The sequence below is a fragment of the Protopterus annectens genome, chromosome 3.part0, assembly GCF_019279795.1.
Source record: "Protopterus annectens isolate FY-2018-M chromosome 3.part0, PAN1.0, whole genome shotgun sequence".
In the NCBI taxonomy this organism is placed as follows: Eukaryota; Metazoa; Chordata; order Ceratodontiformes; family Protopteridae; genus Protopterus; species Protopterus annectens.
The window spans coordinates 462,153,672-462,179,139 of record NC_056731.1 but is presented as its reverse complement, the minus strand read 5'-3'; the positions used below and the strand labels follow the sequence as shown (position 1 = coordinate 462,179,139).

At 43.3% G+C, this 25,468-nt stretch overlaps 1 protein-coding gene across 1 annotated transcript in view; it reads right to left on the bottom strand.

Moving 5' to 3' along the window:
* TRIO (trio Rho guanine nucleotide exchange factor) overlaps positions 1-25,468 on the bottom strand; it is a 5,137,669-nt gene that overhangs the window by 3,925,077 nt on the left and 1,187,124 nt on the right. The window contains exon 13 of the mRNA XM_044065600.1: positions 21,764-21,938. Within this exon, the coding sequence (XP_043921535.1) occupies positions 21,764-21,938 (175 nt within the window). The remainder of the gene's footprint in view (positions 1-21,763; positions 21,939-25,468) is intronic.

Sequence of the window (25,468 nt, the reverse complement as noted above, 5' to 3'; positions counted from 1 at the left end):
GTTTTCATAGGTATTTTCATACCCAAGCAGACCTCAGAAAATTTTCCTCAGGTAAACAGAAAATGCTGGGAATGACATTAGAGAGGGTTAACTGAGAACACTTTCTAGGAATGAAAAGGGTTAACAGATTTAAAGAAATTCCCTAGAATGTATACTGACAGAAATGTTGGGGGGCCTCAACTGTTACAATTAAGGAAATGATGGTATGTAGAACCTGAATTGCGTAGACACAGTAAGGCCTTACTAAGTTGAGCATTAATGTCTGCTAAAAAGCAGTTACTAGAAAAATGAAATCAAAATCAAAACCAACCATAACTTAAGTAGTGAATATTGTAAAGACAGGATCTTTAGAAAACAGAAGTGGCAAGCAACACGAAAATAAATGGAATTTGGGTGGACGATGCATGCAGAAAAATTTTTAGGAAGAGCAATGAAATTTCAGGGAAAACAGAACTTCAGTAATTTATGTAATATTTGAGTGAATAATAGTTAAGAAAACAAGTACAATGGATGGAAATAAAAAATGATTTAAATGGTTTGTTTGCTTTTCTATTAATTCACATGAACCCATGTTACTCAATGTACGTGAACTTAATAATGACCTTTAAAAAAACATTAACAAGAAAAACAAATTTATTTTGTCTGAAGTACGAAAACTGGACAAAAACATGATGAAGTTTTCCTTAGGCTGCCAGTAGCACAAAATGGAGCACATTCGTGTAGAAAGTCTCAACTATGAACTTAAGGCACTTTCATTGAGAAATCTTGAATTGAGTGTGCAGAGACTTTTGATTTGGTGCTTATCAAGCAGTAAGATTACCAAAGATTTCAACAAACTTCAACACCAGTTTCTACTTGATAAAAAAAAATAGTTGTTCATGAAACCTTCCAGTTATACCTCCTGCCGCTTAATTTCACTGATGTCATCAACAAAGTGGGAGACATTAAGATAACACTACTCTAGTTCGGAATTGCTTATCATTACTTTCAACTTTTACTGATTACTTTCATACTAGCAGTATACAACAACCTCTGAAGAACTTACATCTGGCATCCATCAGTGGTACTTACTCATCTTAACATTTTCATCATGACTTCATATCAGTTTATCTTAATCAGTGCCCTTTTTTCCATTTTTCTACACGAGGTCAGGATGTTGGGTCAACTGTTGCCACCTGTCTCAAGGAAGTGCCATTCACCTATCTTCAACAGTTATGCCTGTCGCATATCAACACATCCATCTCTTCGCTACAATTCCTAGGTTTATTATTGCCTTCTTGTTGCACTCAAATAATCTTCTGCTTTCTTGCACGTGACTGATCCACCACAACTTGTTTTCTTTGACCTTCTCTATAACTTGGGATACTTTGGTTTCCAGTCTAATACCTTCATTTAATTCTTCTGTCCCAAACTGTACATCCTACCACTTTTATCATGCACTTCATCTCAATCACCTCAAGTTCCCTCAACTGCTCTGCCTTCACTGCCACTCAAAAGTGCTGTAGTACCACTGCTTAAACACCTTAATTTTCAACTTTTTTGCATTCTTTAATCATCCACTACCACTGACACCGAGACAGTTGGCTATAGCACCAATGATTCTAGCTCTGAACTCTTCAATAAGTCTTCTCTTCGCCACAACTAACAATACCAGTTACTTGGAGCTGTTAACCTGTTCCCCTATTTAACCTAGATAAATTATCAACTTCTCCTGATTTCCCCCATTTTCTGCCATGACAACTAGCCTGTCTGTACTCAGATCTACCTATATGCTTCTAGTCTCCTATCACTTGCTGAGGGGTTTGTGTTCAGAGTCTGCTTGTAGCTTTACCTGTCCCCTCCAAGCAGTTTGCTAACATGGTTCATAAGTATGTAGTACACTAATGACTACTAGGACCTTTATAAGCTTAGCCATGCAATCCAAACCAATTGTATTCCTGTGTATCATGGGTGTTTACTAAGATGGGGAATGGCAGGACATTTCTACAGAGTAAGTGGGGGTGGTAGATTTGTGCATTACAGTCTGCCTCTGTCCAGCAGCAACATGAAAGTGTCTGTAAACTGGATTCAAACCTTACATCAGCTGTCCTCTTTAAGATGACATCACGTACACTGAAATAATTAAAACAAGTACTAAGCTAGCTGCCCTTATGGAGTATTTTAAGCTAAGCCAATTTCCCTTCCATGGGTGAGAATCAAATCCTACACCTTGTGTCTATAAAGTAAACACCTTAACCATTATACTAACCCCCCCCCCCCCATCACCAGTATAATCAGTACGTACAGAAATGAACCCTGATGCTTAACCATTTGTACAGAAAACCTATTTGAGTCCTAACACAAACAGTATCAATGAATTCTTGTAGAATGGCTTCACTAATTCTACAAATGAATCCTGGCCTTCAAACTGTTGCAGGACTTGTCAAATCAACTTACATAAGGACCCTGTTGAATGCTATTTCTAAGTCAAGAACTCCTCATCTCAAGCTTTTTCACCATCTGTCTCACTTAATCCTGACCTGAAACAAACTGCTCACTTACCATCCTACTTTTATGAGTATTTGATTATCAAGTACTTGCTGTGTGACACCAGTCTTATAACTACACACTGCATAAAGCTGCAAATATCCTCTTTGTTCTTTGTATACTAGCACAAGAAAGCTTATTTTTCAGTCATCTGGGATATTCCATTTTCCTTAGTACAGTATTTACCTGTAGGTTTCTTCCTTCTCCTCTTGTTGCCAGCTGTACATAAGTCTGTACAGCTTTTATGGGGTTTTTCATAATGAGCACCTTTTTAAAGTACTTTCTCAATATAATTTTGATGGTCTCCACACTGGTGAGTTACAATTACTGCTGACATCCTTTATGAGCAGTGCCTGATGACGATCTTCCCTATATTTAGTTTGCTGCCTTGCAGCCTATGTTTTTCTGTGTTATTTGCTGAGTCACTTTCCAGAAGTATATCCACACAACCAAATGCTGGAAACCAATGTTGTAAAAGAACACAACAATCGTTAAGCAAAACACTTTATACACAGCAAAGCTTTCGGGCAAAAAGTATTGAAGAAGGGTTTTGCCCGAAAGCTTTGCTGTGTATGAAGTGCTTTGCTCAACGATTGTTGTGTTCTTTCGCTTTCCAGAAGTTTAAAGAGTTTCTCTGATGCCTTGTTCTGACTGCTATCTTAGCCTCCTTCTTAGGATAGATGGTCAACAATATGGATAAAAAATTGCATTTCCAACAAAAACTCAAATGTTTCCAGGTAAAGAAAAACATTTACATATATGTACACACACACACACACACACACACACACACACACACACACACACACACACACACACACACACAAAAACACACACACACACACACACACACACACACACACACACACACACACACACACACACACACACACACACACACACACACACACACACACACACACACACACACACACACACACACACACACACACACACACACACAAAAACACACACACACACAAAAACACACACACACACAAAAACACACACACACACACACACTTCCATTAGTGATCTTCATCTGATAAAGAACATACCTAAATCTTTCGGCCAAAAACTAGGCTGGGAAAAACACCTGACAAGTCCAGCACATATACAGCAGCTGAATGACCAAAAATCCCTCAATCCCAAAAATGCTTAGATACAAGCAATTTATCTCTATGAAAAATCTAATGTGCACATTTAAGTGACAACTGTCTCTACCGCAAGCAATATATGTAAGATTTGCTACTGCCTGTAGCAGGATACGGAAACTACATGGTCTTACAGTTTAGATGTTGCTGGTTCGGTGGACTTGCTGGAGGATGTTCCGTCAAGTGTCAGTGTGCACTGAATCTGTAAAGGGGGGGGGGGGTCAAGATGCACTAGTCTTTAGTCAATAGGTTTTAATAAATGCAGATAGGGGTAGTCTAGTAAGTAGAACAGCCTGTGTTCTAAATGGGTACAGTACTTACTACTTACAGGTTCTCAAGTTTTATACAGTCGTTAAAGGAACGACCACGTGGGCCTTCACGAGGCTAGCTGTACAACCACAACCCAGTTTTGTCTCAGAGCTCTCTGGGCGCCCTAGTTTTGTCCCAGAGTTCTATGGGTGAAGTTTCATTTTAAACTGCACCCTGCTCTGCACCTGCAGTGGGAGGAGTCACTTGAGTGACCATAACAATATATTTGGTTAACTGTTAAAAAAAGAAAAAAAAAACAAATACCAATAGTACTCTTATGATGTAATGGGACTTAATGGTACTAATACTGCATACGTGAGAAGTTTGATACATTAAAGCAAGGAGCCTGCAGGGTGATGGAAACGCAACCCACAATACTAAGCCTAAAACATAACGTGTGATGCGTTACTAATCAACTTCGTTTCTCTGGAATTCTGGACAATTCCTGAAGTAACAGGAAAAGTCAAAATAAACTATTTTAAATGTTGCACTCATCAGCTTGAAAAATAACTCAATAACAAACTTTTTAGGTCAATGTTTGAGTCCCGATGTTTGCATATGCGTAAAACTAGTGTTGTCTGACATTACCAGAAAAAACACTTTATAAGAGAAAGCAAAATATGAAGGGCAGTTGGGAAAGTTGACCAAGCAGATGGGTAACAAAGTTCATTCCAGGGATCATTCCAGCTGCACTACTAGATAAGGGCACTGTGAACTAACTTCAGGTGGCACGACACCTGGGAAATCTGTTTTTTTGGGCTAGGCTTGCAAGGGCTCTAAGGCTATTTGCCTAGTACACACATATGAACCTAGCTGACAATCTGCAGCTGTCTTCAATAGTTTCTGCATGCATATAATTTACTATACTGCTGTAAACAAGCTTTCTTATGCATTTTTTTGCTATTGGTGTATATTTGGAATTGTTTACTTACCACAATATGACTTGCCTATTCTGTGTTGCCTCTCACATGTGAGTGGTTTATGTGCCATCTCATTTTGTACCAGTAATATTGGTTAGATGTTGAAGTTCATGTGTTCTTTTTGTTAACCATCTTCTGTACTAAGAAGTTATGTTCTTACCATAACGTTCCATGTTAGTTGTCTTCTTCTCGCCTTCTTTCTTGCTGGATGCGTTCGGAGCCAATCCTCTGCTCCGACTCGGCCTATACTATAGCTCGAGAGCTATTTTTACTGGCTCGAGGCAGCCCTATAACCCACAATACTATGCGCTAACTCCCCAGATCTCGTTTGGAAGCTAAGACGTATAAATATATTATTATAATCCTCACTTACAAGTACGGACTCCCTGCTAGTAACACTTAGGATACGGGGAAACCATAACATGTTGTATCTCCAGAAATGGAAGGACTCAGAGACCTCAAGTCTGTCCAGGATAGGGGGCAGGAGGGAGGGACGCAAGAAAGAAGGCGAGAAGAAGACAACTAACATGCAACGTTATGGTAAGAACATAACTTCCTAATGTTAAGTTGCCAATCTCACCTTCATTCTTGCTGGATGGGACAGCGTCCCTAGCACCTTAGTCCTGGGTGGCTCAATGGAACAGACTCCTGAGTACAGTGGAACCAAAGTCAGCTCTATTTCTGGAGGCTATATCAAGTTTGTAATGGGCAATAAAGGTATGTTTGGAAACCCATGTAGCTGCTGCACATATAGCATCTAAAGGTAACCTTGCTTGAAAGGCCATTGATGTTGATAGTGCCCTGATTGAATGAGCCTTAGGCTTAGGCGGAAGTTGCCTGTGTCTCAACTCATAGACAAAGGTAATAATAGATGTCAACCATCTGGAAAGAGTAACCTTTGATACTGGAAGCCCTTTCTTTCCTGCAGCATAAGAGAGAGAGAGCTGGTCTGACTTTCTGAGTTGTTTTGTCCTGTCTAGATAATACCGCAGTTGGAGATGAACATCCAATGAATGTAATTTCTGTTCAGCCCTGTTGGAATAGTCTGGGAAGAAGACAGGCAAGTCAATGGAGTGGTTTAGATTTGCTTCAGAGGACACTTTCGGTAGGAAGGAAGGGTTTGTTCTGAGAGTTACCCTGTCTTTGTGAAAGACCAAATAAGGGGGACGGACAGACAAGGCTTGAAGTTCCGATACCCTTCTGGCAGATGTTATGGCTACTAAAAACAGAGTTTTCCAAGAAAGAAGCTTGAGGGACCAAAAAGCTGCAGGTTCAAAAGGAGGCAGAATCAATGAGGTTAGAACTAAATTCAAATCCCATTGTGGGGGCAGATCCTTAACTGGAGGTCTAAGCAAAAAGATGCCCTTGAAAAAGGCTTTACAGAGTTTGTGGGACATAATATTTGCTTCTGAGAGCCCCACATGAAAATTAGCAATGGCCGCTAATTGTACCCTGATAGTGGCTGACGATGACCCTGAATGAAAAAGTTCCGCCAGAAAGTCTAGAACCTTATGAATGGGTGCATGGAAAGGATCTAAGGACCTATCTTGTGCCCAGAGCGAAAAACGCTTCCATTTACTCGCATACATCTTCCTAGTATTGGACTTATGGGAAGCCAGAATGATATCACGAACAGGAGGAGAAATAAGGGGAAGCCTAGCTATGGCTGGAAGTGGAGCAACCAAGCTGTGAGGTTGAGGGAATGAAGAGACTGATGCAGCTTGCTCGTGAGATGGGTCAACAGATCCGGAAGGGGTTCCAGATGCCAAGGCTGTTCCAGCAGGTAACTGTGCAGGAACGGAAACCATACTTGTCGAGGCCAAAACGGAGCAATGAGGATCATTTTGGATCTCAATGCGGTTGCTTTCTGAATTAACTGCGGGATCAATGGTAAGGGAGGAAAGGCATATAAAAGACCCGGGGGCCAATCGTGAACAAGACCGTCTCTGGGGGGATGGCCTGGTAGAGGAAAGAGTGTGAAGAAGTCGAGGCACTTGCTGTTTTGAGGAGTTGCGAAAAGATCGCAGCAAGGCTGGCCCCACTTCTGAAATATTTTGTCTGCTACCGCTTGATTTAGAGCCCACTCGTGAGGCATGAGGATAGTTCTGCTCAATCTGTCAGCTATGATGTTGGACTTCCCGGGGATGTGCGTTGCTATCAGAAACCGTTGAGGAAATCGCCCATTGCCAAAGTCTGAGTGCTTCCCAACATAGGGGGTAGGACTTTGTTGCGCCCTGCTTGTTTATGTACCACACCACAGACATATTGTCCGTTTAAATTGCTATAGTCCCCGTGGGAAGAGAGCTCTGAAGGGCTTGCAACGTCAAAAGCACCGCCCTCATCTCCAAGACATTTATGTGCAGGTGGCGTTCTAATTGTTGCCATGTGCCCTGGACCGTCCTGCCCTGATAATGCCCCCACCCGATCAGGGAGGCATCCGTTGTCAACGTGGCAACTAGGGGGGGGAGAACAAAGGGTCTGCCCCGAAAAAGCTGAGGAGAAACCATCCACCAGGAGAGATGATTCTTGCATGATGGAGTTATCAAGATGTTGTGAGTCATTGGGAGCTGTTGAAAGGACCACTGAGAAAACAGCATCCACTGGAGGAGCCTCATGTGGAAGCGGGCTAATGGGAGTAAAAGAATCGCCACTGCCATGAGGCCTAACGCTTTCAATACTAGCTTGACGAACTCTGTTGGGCTGAAACAGGGACTGAACATTCCGCCTTATGTCTGTCACTCTCTGAGGTGGTAAAGTTGCAGACATTTCTGTGGTGTTTAATACGGCGCCTATAAAGTTTATACATTGACAAGGCGACAAGGAGGATTTTTCAAAAATTATAGAAATACCTAGATTGTTGCAAAGTTGAATAGTGTAATCCCTGGCCATTATAAGATGCTGCTTGGTGGTAGCGGAAATGAGCTAGTCGTCTAGATATGGAAACACCTGGAATCCTTTTTGTCTCAGGTGAGCCATGACCACTGCCAAGCATTTGGTGAACACCCCAGGGGGCTGTGGTGAGACAACGGGGCAGTGTTCTGAATTGATAATGACTGGCTCCCAACCGGAAGCGGAGAAACCTCCTGGAGCCCCTGTGTATCATTATATGATAGTACGCATCCTGGAGGTCTAACTAGCACATCCAGTTGTCTCTGCCCAAAAAGGGTAGAATGGACTGCAGTGTTACCATCCGAAATTTTGTCTTTTCTACAGAGTTGTTCAATCTGCTGAGGTCCAAAATGGGTCTCCAGTCTTTTTTGGTACCAAAAAGAATCTGGAGTAGATTCGGGATCCTAGATGATCTGCTGGGACTGCCTGGATGACTCTTTTTTCTAATAGCTTTTTTATTTCTAGCTGTGCCTGACCACTTTGTGCGGGTGGTACGTCTGGTAGGGGTCTTGGCGGTTGTATCGGAGGGGAAGTGAAGGGAATTTTGTAACCCTCGGATATAATCTTCTGTACCCATGTGTCTTGGGAGAGGGATTGCCAGGCTTCCGGGTACAGAGATAATCTTCCCCAGACTGCCTCCGAAGGCGGACAGTCGGGCAGCTTCTCAGGGATGCTGAAAGGGTTGGTCAGGGAAAGATTCCCTGGAACCCTGGTTCTGTGGACCCCCTCTGCCCCTGGGGCGGCGTCTATTACTATTCCCCCCTCTGCCTCTGGGGGGAAATTCACCACGTGCGGCAGGCACGACTCCCTATGGTTTGCGGAACCACATCTTTCCACCCCTCTGTCCCTTAGAATAAGGTCTAGAAGGTGTAGAAAAATGGACTCCCACGGCAGAGAGTGTCTTGCCATCTTGCTCGCATCTGGTGAGGGTATTCTTCACCTGAGGTCCAAACAATTCTGAACCATCAAAGGGGGTGTTGGTGAAGGATGCCTTGAAGGGATCGGCAAAGTTACAGAGTCGCATCCAAGCGTGACGTCTCAACGCAACATCTGTGCCTGCTGCCCTGCTCGCTCCATCGGCTGCGTAGGAGATAAGCCGCATGGAGGAGTTAACAATGGAGTTCAGGGTGGTCAGCTGGGAGTTCATCTTGTCCTGATATCCCACAGCAGAAGGATCCTGTACAGTTTCACCCAGTTCTTTGAGCAAGTCTCTCTGAAGGCAGGTGAAATGACATAAATAGTTCAGCGATCGCATAGTAAAGGTCGCTGAAGCAAATGTCCGCTTGCCATACCTGTCCATAGTCCTGGACTCTGTTAGGAGGACGAACAGGTACAGAAGGATCAGCCAATTCCTTCTTAGAGGCTGCTGCTACCACCATAGCATCAACTGAAACACCTTTGGTGAGAAAGGATTTGTCCTCTGGTGCAGAAATAAATTTAGAGGGCCTCCTAGGGGTAGGTTCCATTGAATCAGGAGCTGCCCACGCCTTTCTAGCCACCTCCTCCATTAGTGGGTCGAAAAGGGGAGACACCCAGGAGGTGGAAGGGCGAGATCCAAAGGCGTCAAGGTAAACCGACTCGTCCTTAGAGGGTTTGAGAGTGGACCAATTTCCCCTCTGTTTTAGGATCTCTAGGATGTCTGAAAAAGAGACATCCTCAGAGGGGGATCTCGGGGAACCCTCAGACTCATCCAAGTCGGTGTCTGACATGACAGACTCGGGGGGAGTCTATGTGCTTCCTCCTGCACTTTCTTTTCCTAGGGGGTTCCCCTGAAGCTTCAGGGGAGGCCTCGGAAGAGGAGGAGACACCCGAAGTGGGTACCCTACGCTTTGGATCTCTGCTGTCAGATGCAGGAGGATGGCCAGAGACCGTAACAGGCACTGTAGAGGGAGGAGCTGCAGAACTCAACCTTGGAGTGGACACTGGGTCCAGCACGCTCATCACCTCGAAGGCTCCCCTATCAGGTACCAAGGGTAGTCCTGGCTCCGAAGAGACCCGAACCCGCCCCTGGCACCGACAGAGAAAGCTCTGAGAATGATGTCGGGGCCGAACTCACCAGAGCCGAAGCTCCGAGAGGGAGAGCGGGGTCAGACAAGGGTCCGATGCCACTCGCCCCCTTGGAGCCGACAATAGAGTCCCGGCGCCCGAACCTCTCCAAGGACGGAGCCAACAACACCGGAGCCGAAGGTGGGAGTATCGGCTCCGATGTGGGCAAGGTCAAACCGACAAACTCTGGCTCCGAACTTGAGAGGTGAGTCGGAGGAGGAATCGATAGCGGTACCGAAGGAGCCACAGTCTGGTGAGATGGGCTCTGGAGCATTTGGGCTAGTGCCTGAGATTTTATGAACCTACTGACCACCCTCTCAATGTCGTGGTCGGAGAGCCTGGATGACCTGGATGAGTGAGTCTTATGACTCCGCTCCGACAGGAGAGGGGATCTCGGAGCCGATCGGACGGATTCTAATGAGGGGGATTTAGAGCGCTTGCGCGCTGGGGTCGGCTCCGATGCTGGTTTCGGAGCGGATACCACTTTTCCCGCCTCGGATCCGATTGGAACCGATGTCGAAGCCATCTCAATAATGCCAGCCCTCAACTCAAAAGCTGGAGCAGAGGGCAGTTTTTGAAGACTTCCCCGAGCCAGACTTGGACGGGGAGTCATCGGGCTTTAACAAACCCCTTAAGATGAGCTTATTATGCCGCTCCTGCAGGACTCTTGAACTAAACCCGTGACAGACAGAACAAGAGTCCTGCAGGTGTAAAGGCCCTAAGCAATAGACACAAGAAGTGTGACCATCTGTCAGACATTTTCTGACAGCACGAGTCACACTTCTTGAATCCCGAGACCTTAGTGTCTTTGGACATAGTCCTAACAACAGTAAACACAGTCAAGGAAAAACAACCACAAAACACAGTCAGTTCACACACACACTCAACTTAAAACTAGACAAAGTTAAGGGAACTGACTAAACCCACACACAAGCACTGTAAGGGGTGGGGAAAACTAAGGTAAAGCCCGTAGGCCCAAAGATAAGAATTAACTAAATAAGGGAAGAAGGGCTACAAAAGGGTTGTAATGAAAAAGACTATCAGTAGGGACTTAAAGGGTATCTAACTGGAAAACCTATCTGAAAAATAGTTTAATAGAAAGAATTCTCTTACTGACCTGAGCCGGTAAAAAAAAGACAACCTCACAGCAAAGCGGCAAATGAGATCTGGGGAGTTAGCGCATGGTATTGTGGGTTATAGGGCTGCCTCGAGCCGGTAAAAATAGCTCTCGAGCTATAGTATAGACAGAGTCGGAGCCGAGGATCGGCTCCGAACCCATCCAGCAAGAATGAAGGCGAGAATGACAACTTAACATTTGTATTTTAATTACTATCCTTGGTGACCATTTCCTCTTGGAGCTTTTCACCCCATGTCTTCTCTGTAAAAAGGGATCTGCCCAGCAGGATTAACCCAGTTAACAGTAAAAAGTATAACAAAAATATAAGATGTGAAAAGATTTGCATCTACACAGATTCTAAATGGGAGATTTGCAATCAACATCAATAGCAGACTGCAGACACTAAGTTAAGACTTAATATGGGGGGCAAAGGTACTACTCGGGCTTATTTAAAAGATATTAGAGAAAAGCATAATATATCTTCACTGATTCTACCAAAAAGTTGCAATATTCCTCATCAAATTAAAATCAGTTACCTAAAAAAATGCAAATAATAACCTAATGTTTCTCTAAGAATCCATGAATTTTATTAACTGTTACATAATGTCTACAGTCATGCTTCTGCACTCAGACAAAACATTTAAATATACAAATAAATATGTGATTATCATCTCAGGAAAGTAAACGGCTCAGTAACGCAAAATTCACTGCATTTTAGTCTGGCTTCCTGGTGCAGAGGGAAGGAGCCCTATATACAGCCCAAGCAACCACAGTTCAATTAGCGGCCTTGACACTGGAAGAGCCAGGCAATAAAGAGAAAGAGTAAAGTGCATGACTCACTCACCTCTACTGGGGAGGGCTAAGTTTTCACTCACTCAGACACAACTGGTGGTGCAAACTCGCTGGCTGGGACTGGAGAATGCACTACTCATCCTGTAGGGACACATTACCCTGTTTAAGCAAGGGGAGACATACTTCACAGAGTCCACTTCACTTTCCTCTTAGACACCTCATCAGCTAAGTGCAAGGACAGGGATGGTGGACAAAATGAAAACTGCCCCAGTCACTCCTGATGGCTGCCAGGATGCATCACCAACTCTCGTGGTCAGGTCTCAGCTGGTGATGGAACAAATGGACTGACTTCACAAAGGTTTTTAGGTTAGCAAGCTGCAGGGGCAAAAAGTGGTTAAAAAAATCACTGCATCTTAATTTTACACAGCCAGATTTGTAAAATTAGAAGTTACATACCATAACTTGGCATCTGTGTTGTTCATTTTCATTCTTCACAGATGGGTTCGGATCCTACTCGGCAGCACACAAAAGACTTTGGATTCAATTCTTGAGCTCCTCCCTCTTCCCACAATGCTCTATTCTCTCCCCAACTCCACAGATGTGAATTAAGAGGTTAGGCAGCAAATTCAGAGAGACAGAACAAAACATATGAAAAAGTTAGGGATTTAAACCTGAAAGGTTCCAATACCAGCTACCAGTTACTTCTAGGCAGGAGTGGCCGTAGGTCAACTGGTGCCCTAGGCAAAAGGTCTCCACGGCACCCCCCACCACACCACCCGGTGCCCCCATCCTAGTCTACCTAACACCAAATAAATACTGGAAAAACGCCCCTACTAGAGCGGTGCCCTAGGCGGCTGCCTAGTTGGCCTATGCCTAAGGCCAGCTATGCTTCTAGGACAGACAAGGCTGGGGGATAAATGGAATGGAAAGTGGAAATAGAATGAAAATGGACAATAGGGATGCCAAGTTATGCTAAGTACATAACTTCTAAATCTGATGTCCCTTTTCATTTTCCTCACAGATGGAACAGAATCCCGAGCTAGGTAGCACTTGGGAGGCTCTCATGGAACATGCAGGAGCACTGACGAACCAAAGCTCTGTTCTAGAGAAAATGTCAAATTTAGAATGAACAACAAAAGGTGCAAGTCTTGGACCATGTGGCTGCAACACAAATATAATCAATGGAAGTCCTTGATGAAAAAGCAGATGACGCAGACAATGATGGCATGCAGTGAGCTATAGGGGGTCAAGGTAAATCTAATCTTTTTTGAGAATAAACCAATGAAATGCAATCAGTAATCCATTTGGCCAGAGTAAGTTTAGACACTGCTTGGCCCAAGTGGCTAGTGCAAAAAGATAGCCAGCTGATCGGACTTCCTGAACTGCTTTGTTCTGTGAAAGTAAAAACCTAATTGTCTGTGCCCATCAAGGAGGTGAACCATGTACCCCCCCCCTTTCACAAACTTTGTCAAGACTGGCAATTGTATGGACTGGTTAATATTACTGTCTGTAGCCACTTCAGGAAGAAAAACTATTTGTCTGCAGAGCTACTCTGTACTTATGAAAGATGCAAGGAGGCTTAGCTGAAAAGGCCTGAAGCTCTAATTCTTTTCGCCAAAGTAAAACTTACTTAAAAAAACAATTTCCAGGACAGAAACTTCATACTGAATTTAACTGCTGGTTCAAATGGCTTCCGAGTTAAACCCGGAAGAACCAAAGTAAGTTTTTTTATTGGTGGTCTGAGAAGGACTGCCTTCACAAAAGCTTTACACAACCTACACATAGCTAGAGAAAGGGATGTATTTCCAAAATGGAAATTAGAAATTGCTGCCAATTTAAGTTCAATAGTGGAAAAACTAGCCACTTCCTCAAAAAGAGTCATTTGAAAAAGAAGAATGACCAAAACAGGTACCGAAAGAGAGTCAATATTTTGGCTGGAAACCCAAAAAGAAAATCTTTTTCATTTGCTTCTGTATACTTTCTTGGTAGAAGCCCTCTGGGAAGCCAAGATCATCTCACAAACTGGGAAGCAAGCCTGGACAGTCTATTACAGGAAGTGGAGAAACCACACGGATATAGTTTGAGTGCATGGAGAATGTGGTGCTGAATTCTCAGTGGATGGCACCGGACATCCTGAGTGGGTTCCAGAATCCATGGAGGACATCTCAAAGTGAGACCACAGGAATGGGAACCATATCTGTCAAGGCCAGAAAAGGGCAATGAGGATGCCTGAGCTCTTCAGCCTGCTTGCTTTCTGTAAGAACTTTGGAATAACAGGAAGAGAAGAGTAAGCATACAGGAGACCCATAGGCCAATCATGAATCAGGGCATCTTTCAGTGACTCCCCTGGAGGGGGGAAATCAGAGCAAAATACTTGCTGAACTTCTTGAGGGGTGAGTTAAGTTGGAGCATGGCTGGCCCCTGTGGCTGAAGATTATACTTGCTACTCACTCATTGATGGAACTCTTGAGGCATCAGAATGGAGCTGCTGAACCTGTCTGGTAGTTCATTGGTTTTCACCGGAATGTGCATTGCAATGAGAAAGCAGTCTGAAGCTACTGCTCATTCCCGAACCCTCATGGCCTCAATGCACAGGGGGGTAAGATTGGGTTCCTCCTTGCTAATATACCAATGCACTCACTCGAGACACTCCTTAAAATGGAGAACATCGATATCTGTGCAGTGAATGAGACCTGGCTCAAGGCTTCAGAGAGCACCCCTGCACTACCAGGCTATAACTCACACCACACTTTTCAGCCATGTAACCTGGACCAGGACACCAAAGGTGGAGGTGTGCCCATATTCATTAAGGATATCCACACCTCCAGGCTAGCTGTTCAGCATAATGCATCCAAGGTTATCCAAGTGCAACTAACTCTGGGCAAAACTGCAAACCAAATTGCAGCTTGCTACAGATCCCCCACCATGCCACAGGATTCACACTCCTCTTTTCTTGATGTACTGGAAAATATTAGGGTTCAACCAAACACCCTAATAATGGGCGATTTCAACTACCCCACCATTAACTGGGAAAACCACTCATGTACCAATGCCCGGGATGAACTTATCCACACCCCCACCAGGGGCAACAATATCCTCGATCTAGTCATTACTAACATGAGTGACCGATGTTTCACACCTGAAGTCAACGCCTCATTGGTCCGATCCGACCATAAGCTAATCACCCTAGATTATCCACATCCTGCCCACACCCCCCATTAAAGAAACCACTGTAAAACATGCCTCCAAAGTCAAATTTCATGCTTAAGACATAAGTGGTGAACTTCATGACAAATATGCAGATGGACAATACAGTTACAACTACTGAATCCTACACAACTGCACTTAATAAGCACTTAAACGAGTGCATGTATTGTGCTATCCTAAACAGAACTATGACGCTATCCTCCAAAAAAAAGGAGGCCAATCTGGTGGTACCCTGACATAAACAAACTGCACAACAGAAGGAAGAAACTGTTGCAAAAGAAAGTAAAATCCCATGACTGGAGGAGCTCCCTGGTCAGCCTCAGTAAGCTGTGATCCCTCAAAATCCTCCAAAGCTAGTTACGAAAATAAAATCGCCACTGATTCTAAAAAAGACCACAAAGCATTCTATAGCCATGTCAAGAATCTCAATGGCAACACTCAGATCTGCTCTGAGTCACAACAGAATGGCACTAAATATACAGACCCAACTGATATTGCCAAAATCCTGGGAGATAGGTTCATTGCTAACTTTACCCCCCTCTCACCCCCTAAAGAGCCCATCTCTATACCGGAAGAATGCAAAGTTCCTGTAATCACGGCTGCACGGGTAAAAACCACACTCACCAAAGCCAAGAACACAGCATCCATGTGACTAGACAACATCCCAGGCTGCGTTCTAAAGGAACTACAGAACTAACTGGCACCCCACCTAAGTACCATGTTCAATCATAGCCTCACCTCAGGCTTTGTGCCCAGTGAATGGGATAATCCCACTCCACAAAGGGGAGCCACCACGGACCCCGGGAACTACTGCCCCATTAGCCTGACGAGCCTGGTCTGCAAGGCCATGGAAGATATCATCATGGAACTTTTAAACAAAGTCATGGGTAATCTCCACACTCTGGACCCCACCCAGTTCAGGTTTGTAAAAGGCAGATCATGACTCCTAAACCTGACAGACTTCTTTGAAGCAGTCACCAAAGCCGTAGACGAGGGTAAGGTGGTTCACACAGCCTATCTAGATCTTGCCAAGGCTTTCAACACCATCCCCCACTCTGGAATTACAGAAAAACTCACTAAACTAGGTATAAATCCCTATGTCACAAGATGGGTTGCCAACTGGCTCACTGACAGAACCCACACTGTGAAAGTAGCAGACTCCAAATCCGACTTAAGGCCAGTGATAAGTGGAGTACCACAGGGTTCAGTCCTGGGTCCTCTCCTGTTTTGTATCTGCTTCTCTGAAGAACAGACTAACACAGAAGGTCTTTGGCTAACGAAGTTCACAGATTACTGCAAACTAGAAGCCATAATCGAACTCCTAACGATGTGGACAACCTACAAAAAAGACTCACTGAGACTGGTGTCAAAGCCATGGCCTCAAGCTCAATGCCAAAAAGTGCATCGTCATCCCAGTTGGTAAAAATTCTGTACCCATGAACTACAACATAGGCGGTAGTATACTTAACACCGAAAGTGTAATAAGAGACCTTGGGACACAGGTGGACAGTAGTCTCTCCTTTGATAATCACGTCGCCACAGTAGTCAGGAAATCCTTCTACATGGCACACCTCATCACAAAAGGTTTCTCATTAAAAAAAAAAAAAGGTCACTGTTCCCCTCTACTCATCACTCATTAGACCAATTAGAGTACAACGCCCCTTTTGGTATGTACCTAACAAGACAACTGGAAAGGCCAAAGAAATACCTCACAAAGAGGATTACTGGCCTCAAAATAGATGCTCTACGCAGACCATCGCAAAAAACTCCAGCTTTACTCCGTCGCATATCGCCTACTCAGAGGTAATCTCTGCCTAACATACAAAGCTATGAAAAGGCCAGAGCTGTTGGACATGCTCCACAAAGAAATCCCAGTCCCTCCGAGCTACACGTGCTAGGGACCTAAACCTTGTTACCACAATGAACAGAACATGCCAGAGAGAGAGAGATTCCTGTCCCAGAAACTTCCCATACTCTGGAATAAACTACCTGTCTATACCAAACAAAGCTCCTCATTAGCACTCTTCAAGAAAATCTTGATGATTGGATGGGAAATAGGAAATTCACCCCGGGGATCACTTCTGTGGCTCTGCTCGACCGTGGCGCAGGAAATAATTTTCTTGGGTGGCAAAAGCCAGGGTACCTTTTTGGCTGGGCTTGTATAGGCCTTAGGGCCGTTAGCCTAGTACCTACCTATGAACCTATACCAGACAACCGACGTGTTGTCTGTTTGAATTGCAATCATCCCTAGAGGAAGGAAATCTTGAAATGCTTGTAATGGAAGGAGGACTGCTCTCATCTCTAGGACGTTAATATGCAATTTGTTCTCCAGAGAAGACCATATGTTTTTGGACCACCTTTCTTAACAAATGCCCCACCTCATCCCAGTTGGGAAGCATCCGTGGTCGAAGTTGAAATTGGGGGTAGAAAAGCAACAAAGTCTTCCCAGAAACAACTCACCGGACTGAAGCCACCAATCAATACGATGTTTGCAGACTGGGGTGAGTCCTATGAAAAATGACAGAAGCTGGTATAGTACTGACCACTGTACCCCCAATGTCCACTGAAGGTTTAACATAAAAAACCTTGCTAGAGTGACTAGAAGTACGGCAGCAGACATCGACCCAGAGCTTGCAGTATTAACCATGCTGGAGGAGACCGGTATTGGTTGTATGCCCCAAACTTGAAGTCTCAAGGATGTGATGTGATGGAGAGGTAAGGACACAACCTGAGTTGTAGTATTCAAGAAGATTCTTATAAATTCCAAGGTCTGTACTGGGACTAGGTTCAACTTTTATGATTTATCAAGATGCCCAAGATGTTGGAAATCTGGAGCTAGTAATCCCTGGGTTGTAGAAGCTGATGTTTGGATGGGGCAGTGAGGTGTCAATAGTGAAGGTATGGAAACACCTGGAATCCTTCAAGTCTCCAGTGAGCTGCCATTACTGTCATATACTTGCTGAACATCCTGGGGGCTATAGTTAGTCTAAAGGGCAGTATTCTGAATTGGTAATGATTGTCTCCCAGCCAAAAATGTAGATGTCTCCTGGATCACCTATCCATTTTTATGTGATGGTACACATTCTGGGGATATACAGAGAACATGCAATCATCCTTGCGCAGAAGAGCAGAATGAACTGAACCGTGAAAATTTGATACTTCGTCTTCTTTACAAACTGATTTAAGTTGCTTACATCCAAAATGTGTCTTAGGTCCTCTGTTTTCGTTGGCACTAAAGAAGCGGGTGTAGGTTCCAAATCCTATCTGGTTGGGTGGGACCGCCTGGATGTCTTTTCTAGAGCAGGTTTTGTATTTCTAGAGCTGCATCTACCATCTGACTGAAGAGAACATCTGGAAGTTTCCTTTTGTGAACAGAAAGAGGAAAGGAAAATTTTATGTAGTAAACTCTGGATAAGATTCTTAGAACCCATTAATTTTTTTGTAATTTCTGTCCGGGTGTCTAGGTGCAAAGATAAACAACCCAGAACTACCTCCAGAGGGAGACAGGGGCAGACAGGCAATGCTTCAGAAGCACTGACAGGATGTCCCGATTCTGCGCACACCCTCTGCCTCAAGGATGATGTCTTCCATTAAGTATCCTCCTCTGCCTCTGGAGGAATTATCCTCAAGTGAATCCTGTAAAGGACCTTGAGATTTTCAGAACTACATCATCTTACCACCTCAATGTTTTCTAGAGAAAGTCTGTTGAGGGGTATCAAAACTTGATTCCTACAGCACACAGTTTTTCCTTCCTGTTCGCTGCATAGTCCAAACAAGGAAGAGCCAAAGGAGGCATTGACAAAGGACGTCTTGAAAGTTTCTGCAAAGTCGCATAGCCTCAGCCAAGCACATCTCCTAATGGCTATGCCTGAACCAGCAGCTTGTGAAGCACTCGCCACTGTGTGGGAGATTACCATCTTCGATACATTAGAAATGGATAGCAGAGTGGCCAGTTGCAAGGAAATCTCTTTCAGATTCTTCAGAAATGGAATCCGTGACAGTATTTCACAGTTCCTTCGGAAAATCTCTCTGTAGCCAAGTAAAATGGGCCAGGTAATTTAACGACCTCACTGTGAACGTAGCTGAGGTGTACACTCACCTTCCAAATCTGTCCATCGCTCTGAACTCCCTGTTTGGTGGATAAACAGAAGAGCTTTACTCAGCAATCTCCTTCTTGGCAGCTCTCACCACCACAATAACACCATCTGGGGGACTCTTGCTCCAGTGTGGTCTATCAGTAGAAGGGAATAAAACTTTGTCCGGCTCCTTCTAAGCAAATCAAGTCAATAGGTTAATCTTCTTGATTGGGGGGGGGGGTCATCCAAGACGTAGATAGTCCAGCACCAAAACCCTCCAGAAACACTGAGTCTTCAGGAGGAAGAGGAAGTTGGGCAGACCAACCACTCATCTGTATGAGGATTTCAAAAACATCTCCAAAGGAAAAGTCACTGGGTAGAAAACTGGGGGATCCTCCTCCATCAAAATCAGTGTCTTCTGTGAGAGCCTCCAAGAGGTGAGTCTACACATCATCTCTTACACATCCTCTTCCAAGGGACCTCTTCTGTAGGGAGCTTGGGAGAGGTAACTAAAGAGGGGGGAAATTCCTCTTGAGAACCTGTCTGGAAACTTCCTGGAACTGGCGGTCCCTGTGGAACAGTTCTGATGGGCTCGGAACCAGTAAGGGGTGATGATTAGGATGAGAGAGGATGGTTCCCTATGCAAAGAGAAAGACCATTCTGCCACCTTGAAAGCTGACAGACCAGGAGAAACCGCTCCCATCCTCCTCGCAGCAATGTCACTGAGGAAGGAAAGTCAGGGGCGCCTCCAAATCCTAGCATCAGGGGGAGAACTTGATCTGAGCTGCCCAAGGCAGAGGATCCAAGGGGAAGGGACGGATCCTAAAAAATCTGGGAAACACCCAACCCCTCACACCCTGTGTCGACCTCTTGGATGGATTCAAGACCCGCTCTGATCTCAGGGTACTGGAGCAGAACTGGTCAGAGATACCATCAGGAGCTGAACAGGGTATTTTCCTTGGACCCAATGCCAAACCTCTTGGAGATCTCATATCCTGGGACCCAGAAACCATTATTTGGATCAGAGTAGGAGAAAGAACGGGCTTAGCAGATGCACTCATGGATCCATGAGGGGAAGAGCTAGCAGGACCCCATCTGGATATGAGCCCTGAGAAATTTTCACATCATCCTGTCCACGACCACCTCTGTCAAACTCCTTAAAGACCTGGAAGATGCTGTGGACGCTGGTCTGGATTTCCTCGGTGTTTGAAAAAGTTGAGAGGGTAGGGCCAGAAAAACAGGTTTCAGAGTGTACTCTGGGGTACAGCTTCTGCTTGTCAGATCCACAGGCTTAGGATCCAAGGAGAAGGCAGAAAGTAAAGGGGAGACGACAATATGACCCGGGCCTGTCAGATCCAAGTAGGACAGTGGCCCGAGGTGGTCAGATTAGAAACCTTCCTAACTTTCTCTAATGGCTCTGAAGAAGCCCTTTGGGACTTCTGAAGAGGCCATTTCCTGGAGTTTGAGTAAACTGGGAGTGTTATGGAGGGTATTTGAGCCCTAGAAGAAGTAGGGAGCACGCCTTTTATTACCAATTTATTGTGCCTATCCGACAGAGGCCTGGGAATGTAGGTAGCGCAAATGGCACAAGAAGAATTAAGATGGTCAGTTTCCAAGCAAAAGACACTCTTCCTGTGGGCATCGGATGTCCAGATATTACGCCCACAAGAAGTCCACCTTTTAAAGCATGTAGGTTTCTGGGACATAAGGCAGTGTTAACCTAAAGGATGAGAGAAAAGGATAACCAAGTACAGAAAAACTAATGACTTTATATTTTATATATCTATATCTCTATATTTATATCTCTATATATCTATACCTCTATATTTACATCTCTATATATCTTTATCTATCATCTATATCTATATATAAACATATAAACCTAAGAGATGAAAAGGAAAAAAACAGTGAAATGAGCTAAAAGGGGCAACATACCAGGTGCCAACAAGAGGAAAAGGTCAGCAGAGAACAAAAAGTGAAATCCTGATGCCACTGACTCGTGAGGGAAGGAGTGGAAAAAAGCTGCTACAATCTCTAAAGTAACAAAGTAAGTTTAAGAAGAATTTGAGAATAATCAGACAAAACTACTTCCTACAAGCTTGAGAATGAAATACTCAGTCTTACCACTGTGGCAGCAAAGGAGATTTGAGCAGTTAGCAAGATAATACAGCATATGGGTACAGTGAGGAGCTCCAAAACTGGATTCAAAGTCTTTTGGATCTGTCCTAGTCAGATCCAAGGGCTTGACCCAAACCCATCCGTGAGGAAGAATATAAACTGACAATATTAAATCTCATCTTTTTAGCAGCATACCATGACTACCAGGTCAAGGAAACTATGATTGCAAAAACTGACAGAAAAAGTTTGTATTCATGTTTTAGGTGGGTACCATTACCACTATACTCTGAGTCCGCTACTGATGGAAAGGTCCCTTTCCACTAGGGATCAGTGATACAGAAAATGATATTAAAATATTAAACAGTTGCTTTGTGACTAAACTACTTTCAGCTGGCTGCTTTCATTAAAGCATGATTATGAATTCTGCTTCCAGAAGAAAATACTACTGCTAACTACACAGCTAATAAAACAGAATGCAGCCCACCAGACTGAAGAACAATTCACACACAAGGGAATGCTGCGTTTTTTTTTTTTTTTTTTTAATTGCCAGATTAAAAGCATTATTTTGTAGTGGCAATACATCAGAGAAGAAGAATCCTCTATACTTACATCTATAGCATCCCTTTCAAAAATACGGAGTTGAAGAAAAAGTTCAAGTTTGATCTTACGCTCCTGGAAAAGTTCCTCCATCTGAGACTGGGTGTCATCCATCTGCTGCAACACTGTTTCAATATGATTAATTGAGCTGTTGTGTGGGGTCTTGTTACTGGAAATAGCGGAATCTCTATTGAGGGAAAGACAAAGGGTAGCAAAGTCAAACTGCCATGCGCAATAAACTAAAAAAGTTTCAGTGGTCTGCTAATTCAAACTATCCCAATAATGAACAGCTTCAGTCACATAAAAATCAACAGCAATCTAACGGTCTAGCCATTTTAAAAACAAAACAATAAAGGCAAAAAAATACTGGCAGTAACAATCACAACAATACTTTTTCAAATAAACCATCTCCAAAAGCTGGCTGATGCAAGGGCTCAAGTGTATATTATTTCCAGTGCAGAAACAGATTTCTACTCAAGTCAAACAGTTTTCTTTCTCTCAACTAACATCTTGCAAAGGACAGCTGACAGAAACAAAGCTCATTTTACACTAGAAGCAAAGCATGCTTCCAATTTGGGTTTCATGATGAGCAAAATTTCTGTACGTACTCGAAAGCTAGATCCATGTGGTCTTGTTTTCATCCAGTGCAAGCTATGGGGTTATCAATTAGATCCAGCCTTGGAGCTTTAAAGAAGCTTTGGATCCAGTGCTCTGAAACCTCCCCTACCCATAATTCCCTCTATCTCTTGAATACCTCAAATCAATTTTTTCGCCTTATAAAATTTGTCTTACAAAAAAAGAAAATTATACACACATACACATGTATGTGTGTGTATATATATATATATATATATATATATATATATATATATATACACACACACATACACATATATATATATATATATATTTTATTTTACATTTGTTGACCGGGATAGTCCGACTGGATGCATGTCCATTTTCAGCGGAGGCCCGGGGAGAAAACCTCCAAGGGTAAGAAGATACAGCATTACATATTACAAACAGACTATTTACAGAGATTACATAAGTAAGCAAGTTAAACAAGTTCCACAGGTTACAGTTAATCCTGAGCGCAAGTCGGGATTAAATTAAATTACACAGTAAACTGGTTAACAGATTTAAGTTTTACACATTCTAGAGAGAGTTAGCCAGGCTTGATACATTGACATAACCAGTTAAGTGACAAATGTTGTTTGAGTCTAGTTTTAAATTGACCCAAGGTGGAAAAATAAGGTAATATCAGCTGGAAGAGAGTTCCAAGATCTACTTACAGAGTTTGCAAAGAGAGAATCACCGGCTGTGTTATTAATTTTGCTAGTCTGAATTAGTAGTTTGTTAGAGGATCGAAGCGGTCTAGGATTGTTATAGGGGGTGATAATATTTAAGTGCAGGAGTACTGTCCGGATTATAGTAGATTTTATAGGCCATAATCAGTTGCTTATACTGGATTAGGCTGGGTAGTTCAAGCCACCCAAGCTGATTTAGATTGATGCAATGATGTGTCCTAAAAGGCAGCCCAGTGGCAAACCTGGCAATGTGGTTGTAGCAAACTGAGAGTTTAAGGACAGTCTTGTATAAATTCGAGAGTAGAGGGGATGCATACAGAGGGGTTGAAAGAAGGTGAGAGCGAGCTATGACAATTTTAGTTGGCGGGGTTAGGAAGGCTTTTATTCTGTAAAGTGACCCTAGTTTTTTATTGATGGTTTTGATAGTTTGGTTAACATGTAGGTCAAATTTTAGATAGTCTATGATGACACCTAATAGTTTTGTAGATGGGTCAGAGGAGATTATTGTGCCATCATTTGATTTTATGGTAAAGGTGAAAGCGGTAAACCTACATGTTGGTGAAAATAACAGCATTTTATTTTTTTTGGGATTTAGGATCAGATGATGTTCAGAAAGCCAGTTTTCTATTGTATTAAAGGTGGTCTGGGTAGCGGACTATAACTCTACTGGAGATGTGGCTGAGCAAATCAAAGTAGAGTCATCAGCATATTGGATACAGCTGACTTTTGGGATGACAGTATAAAGGTAGTTAATGAAGACGGAGAACAGGAAGGGCACTAGTATAGAGCCTTGTGGTACTCCAAGGGTGTTAGTAGAAGGTTAGAGAGTTTGTTCTGCCAGAGGACAGCCTGCTGTCGACCATTCAGATAGGATTGAAATCATTGAAGAGCTCCAATATCGAGACAGAATGTTTGCAGGGTGTGGATTAAAAGTTGGTGATCAACCATATCAAATGCCTTAGAAAGATCCAAAAAGAGGGCTGAGGATATATAATTATTGTTGCGATTATGGTTTATGGTGTAAAGGCTAGGAGGGCTGAAGTAGTGCTGTGATGAGGACGGAAGCCATGCTGAGTGTCTGCCATAAAGCGATTTTGGATTAGGTGGTGCATGAGTTGTCTATGAATACATTTTTCCATAATCTTTGCAAGTGGAGAGAGTATAGCTATTGGCCTATAATTGGAGAATTCAGTAGAGCTGCCTCCTTTGTGAAGTGGGATTACATAGGATATTTTCCAGATGGTGAGAATTTTAGCTTCTACTATGGTTCAATTGATTAGTATTGAGACGGGGTAAGCAATAGCATCAGCTGATTTTTGTAGGTACTCGGCAGGGAGTTGATCAGGAGAAAGTGTAGTGGGTTTTAATTTTTTGATCAAGATATGGATAAGTGAAGTGGCGACTGCTTGGAAGCTGAATGCGAGTACGTTTCTACGAGTGCTACTTTCAGGACCAGGGGAGCTAGGAGGTAGTTGGCTAGCTAGGGCTTGAATTGTCTCAGTAAAGAATTGGTTAAAACTATCAGAAACATCTTCAGGGGTTTTATCAATAGTAGCAGCAGGGATTGGGGTTGAAGTTTATCCAGGATGTAGTAGAATATTTCTTGTAAAACTGACTTTTTGGTTTCGTTCCTGGATTGCCTGTATTTAATGTGATCTTGAGGGTCTTTAGAAGAACGCCATAAAGCCCATGCTTTGTTTCTAAGGGTAATTTTGAGTTTAGACTCTATAGAAACCCATGGCAGTTTTTGCCTTGGTTCTCTTTGAAAGAACAGGTGCATACAAATCAAGGATCTCAAGGAATTTGTTGTTGAAGTACGCACTGCTTCCTCTAAGGGAAGGTGTTTTAGAACAGACCAATTACATGAGTTTAGTTCTTGTTGGAATTTGGCAGGGTCAAAGTGTTTATTGTTTCTAACATTTCTGAGTAAGGGTTGTTGGAAATTAAAGGTTTTGTGCTTAATTACATATGTGAGAAGGTGATCGCTTAAGGCCATTAAGGAGGGTACCAGAGGTGTACAGTTGGGGGTGATTATTTATGAGTACCCAGTCAAGTACACTTTCTTTTTGTTTGTGTTTACCTATCCTGGTAGGGCTGGATATAATTTGTGTAAATGCATGCAGGTTAATATGGGTGGTTGGGGATTCTGAGGAACAGGTGCCCCACTATATGTTAAAGTCTCCAAGTAGTAGGGTTTCTTGGGGGTAGTGACATGATAGCCAGTGCAGTATATCTTCAAATGTAGATATATTATTACCTAGGGGAATGTACATACAGATGATATTAAAGCATTTATTTTTACTAAGTTGCAATTTGGTGGCAAGAATCACCGAGTTATTTATCTGAGGTGGATGTATTACATCTATGGTGACATTCAACTTAGATTTATAGAGTACAGCTAACACCACCC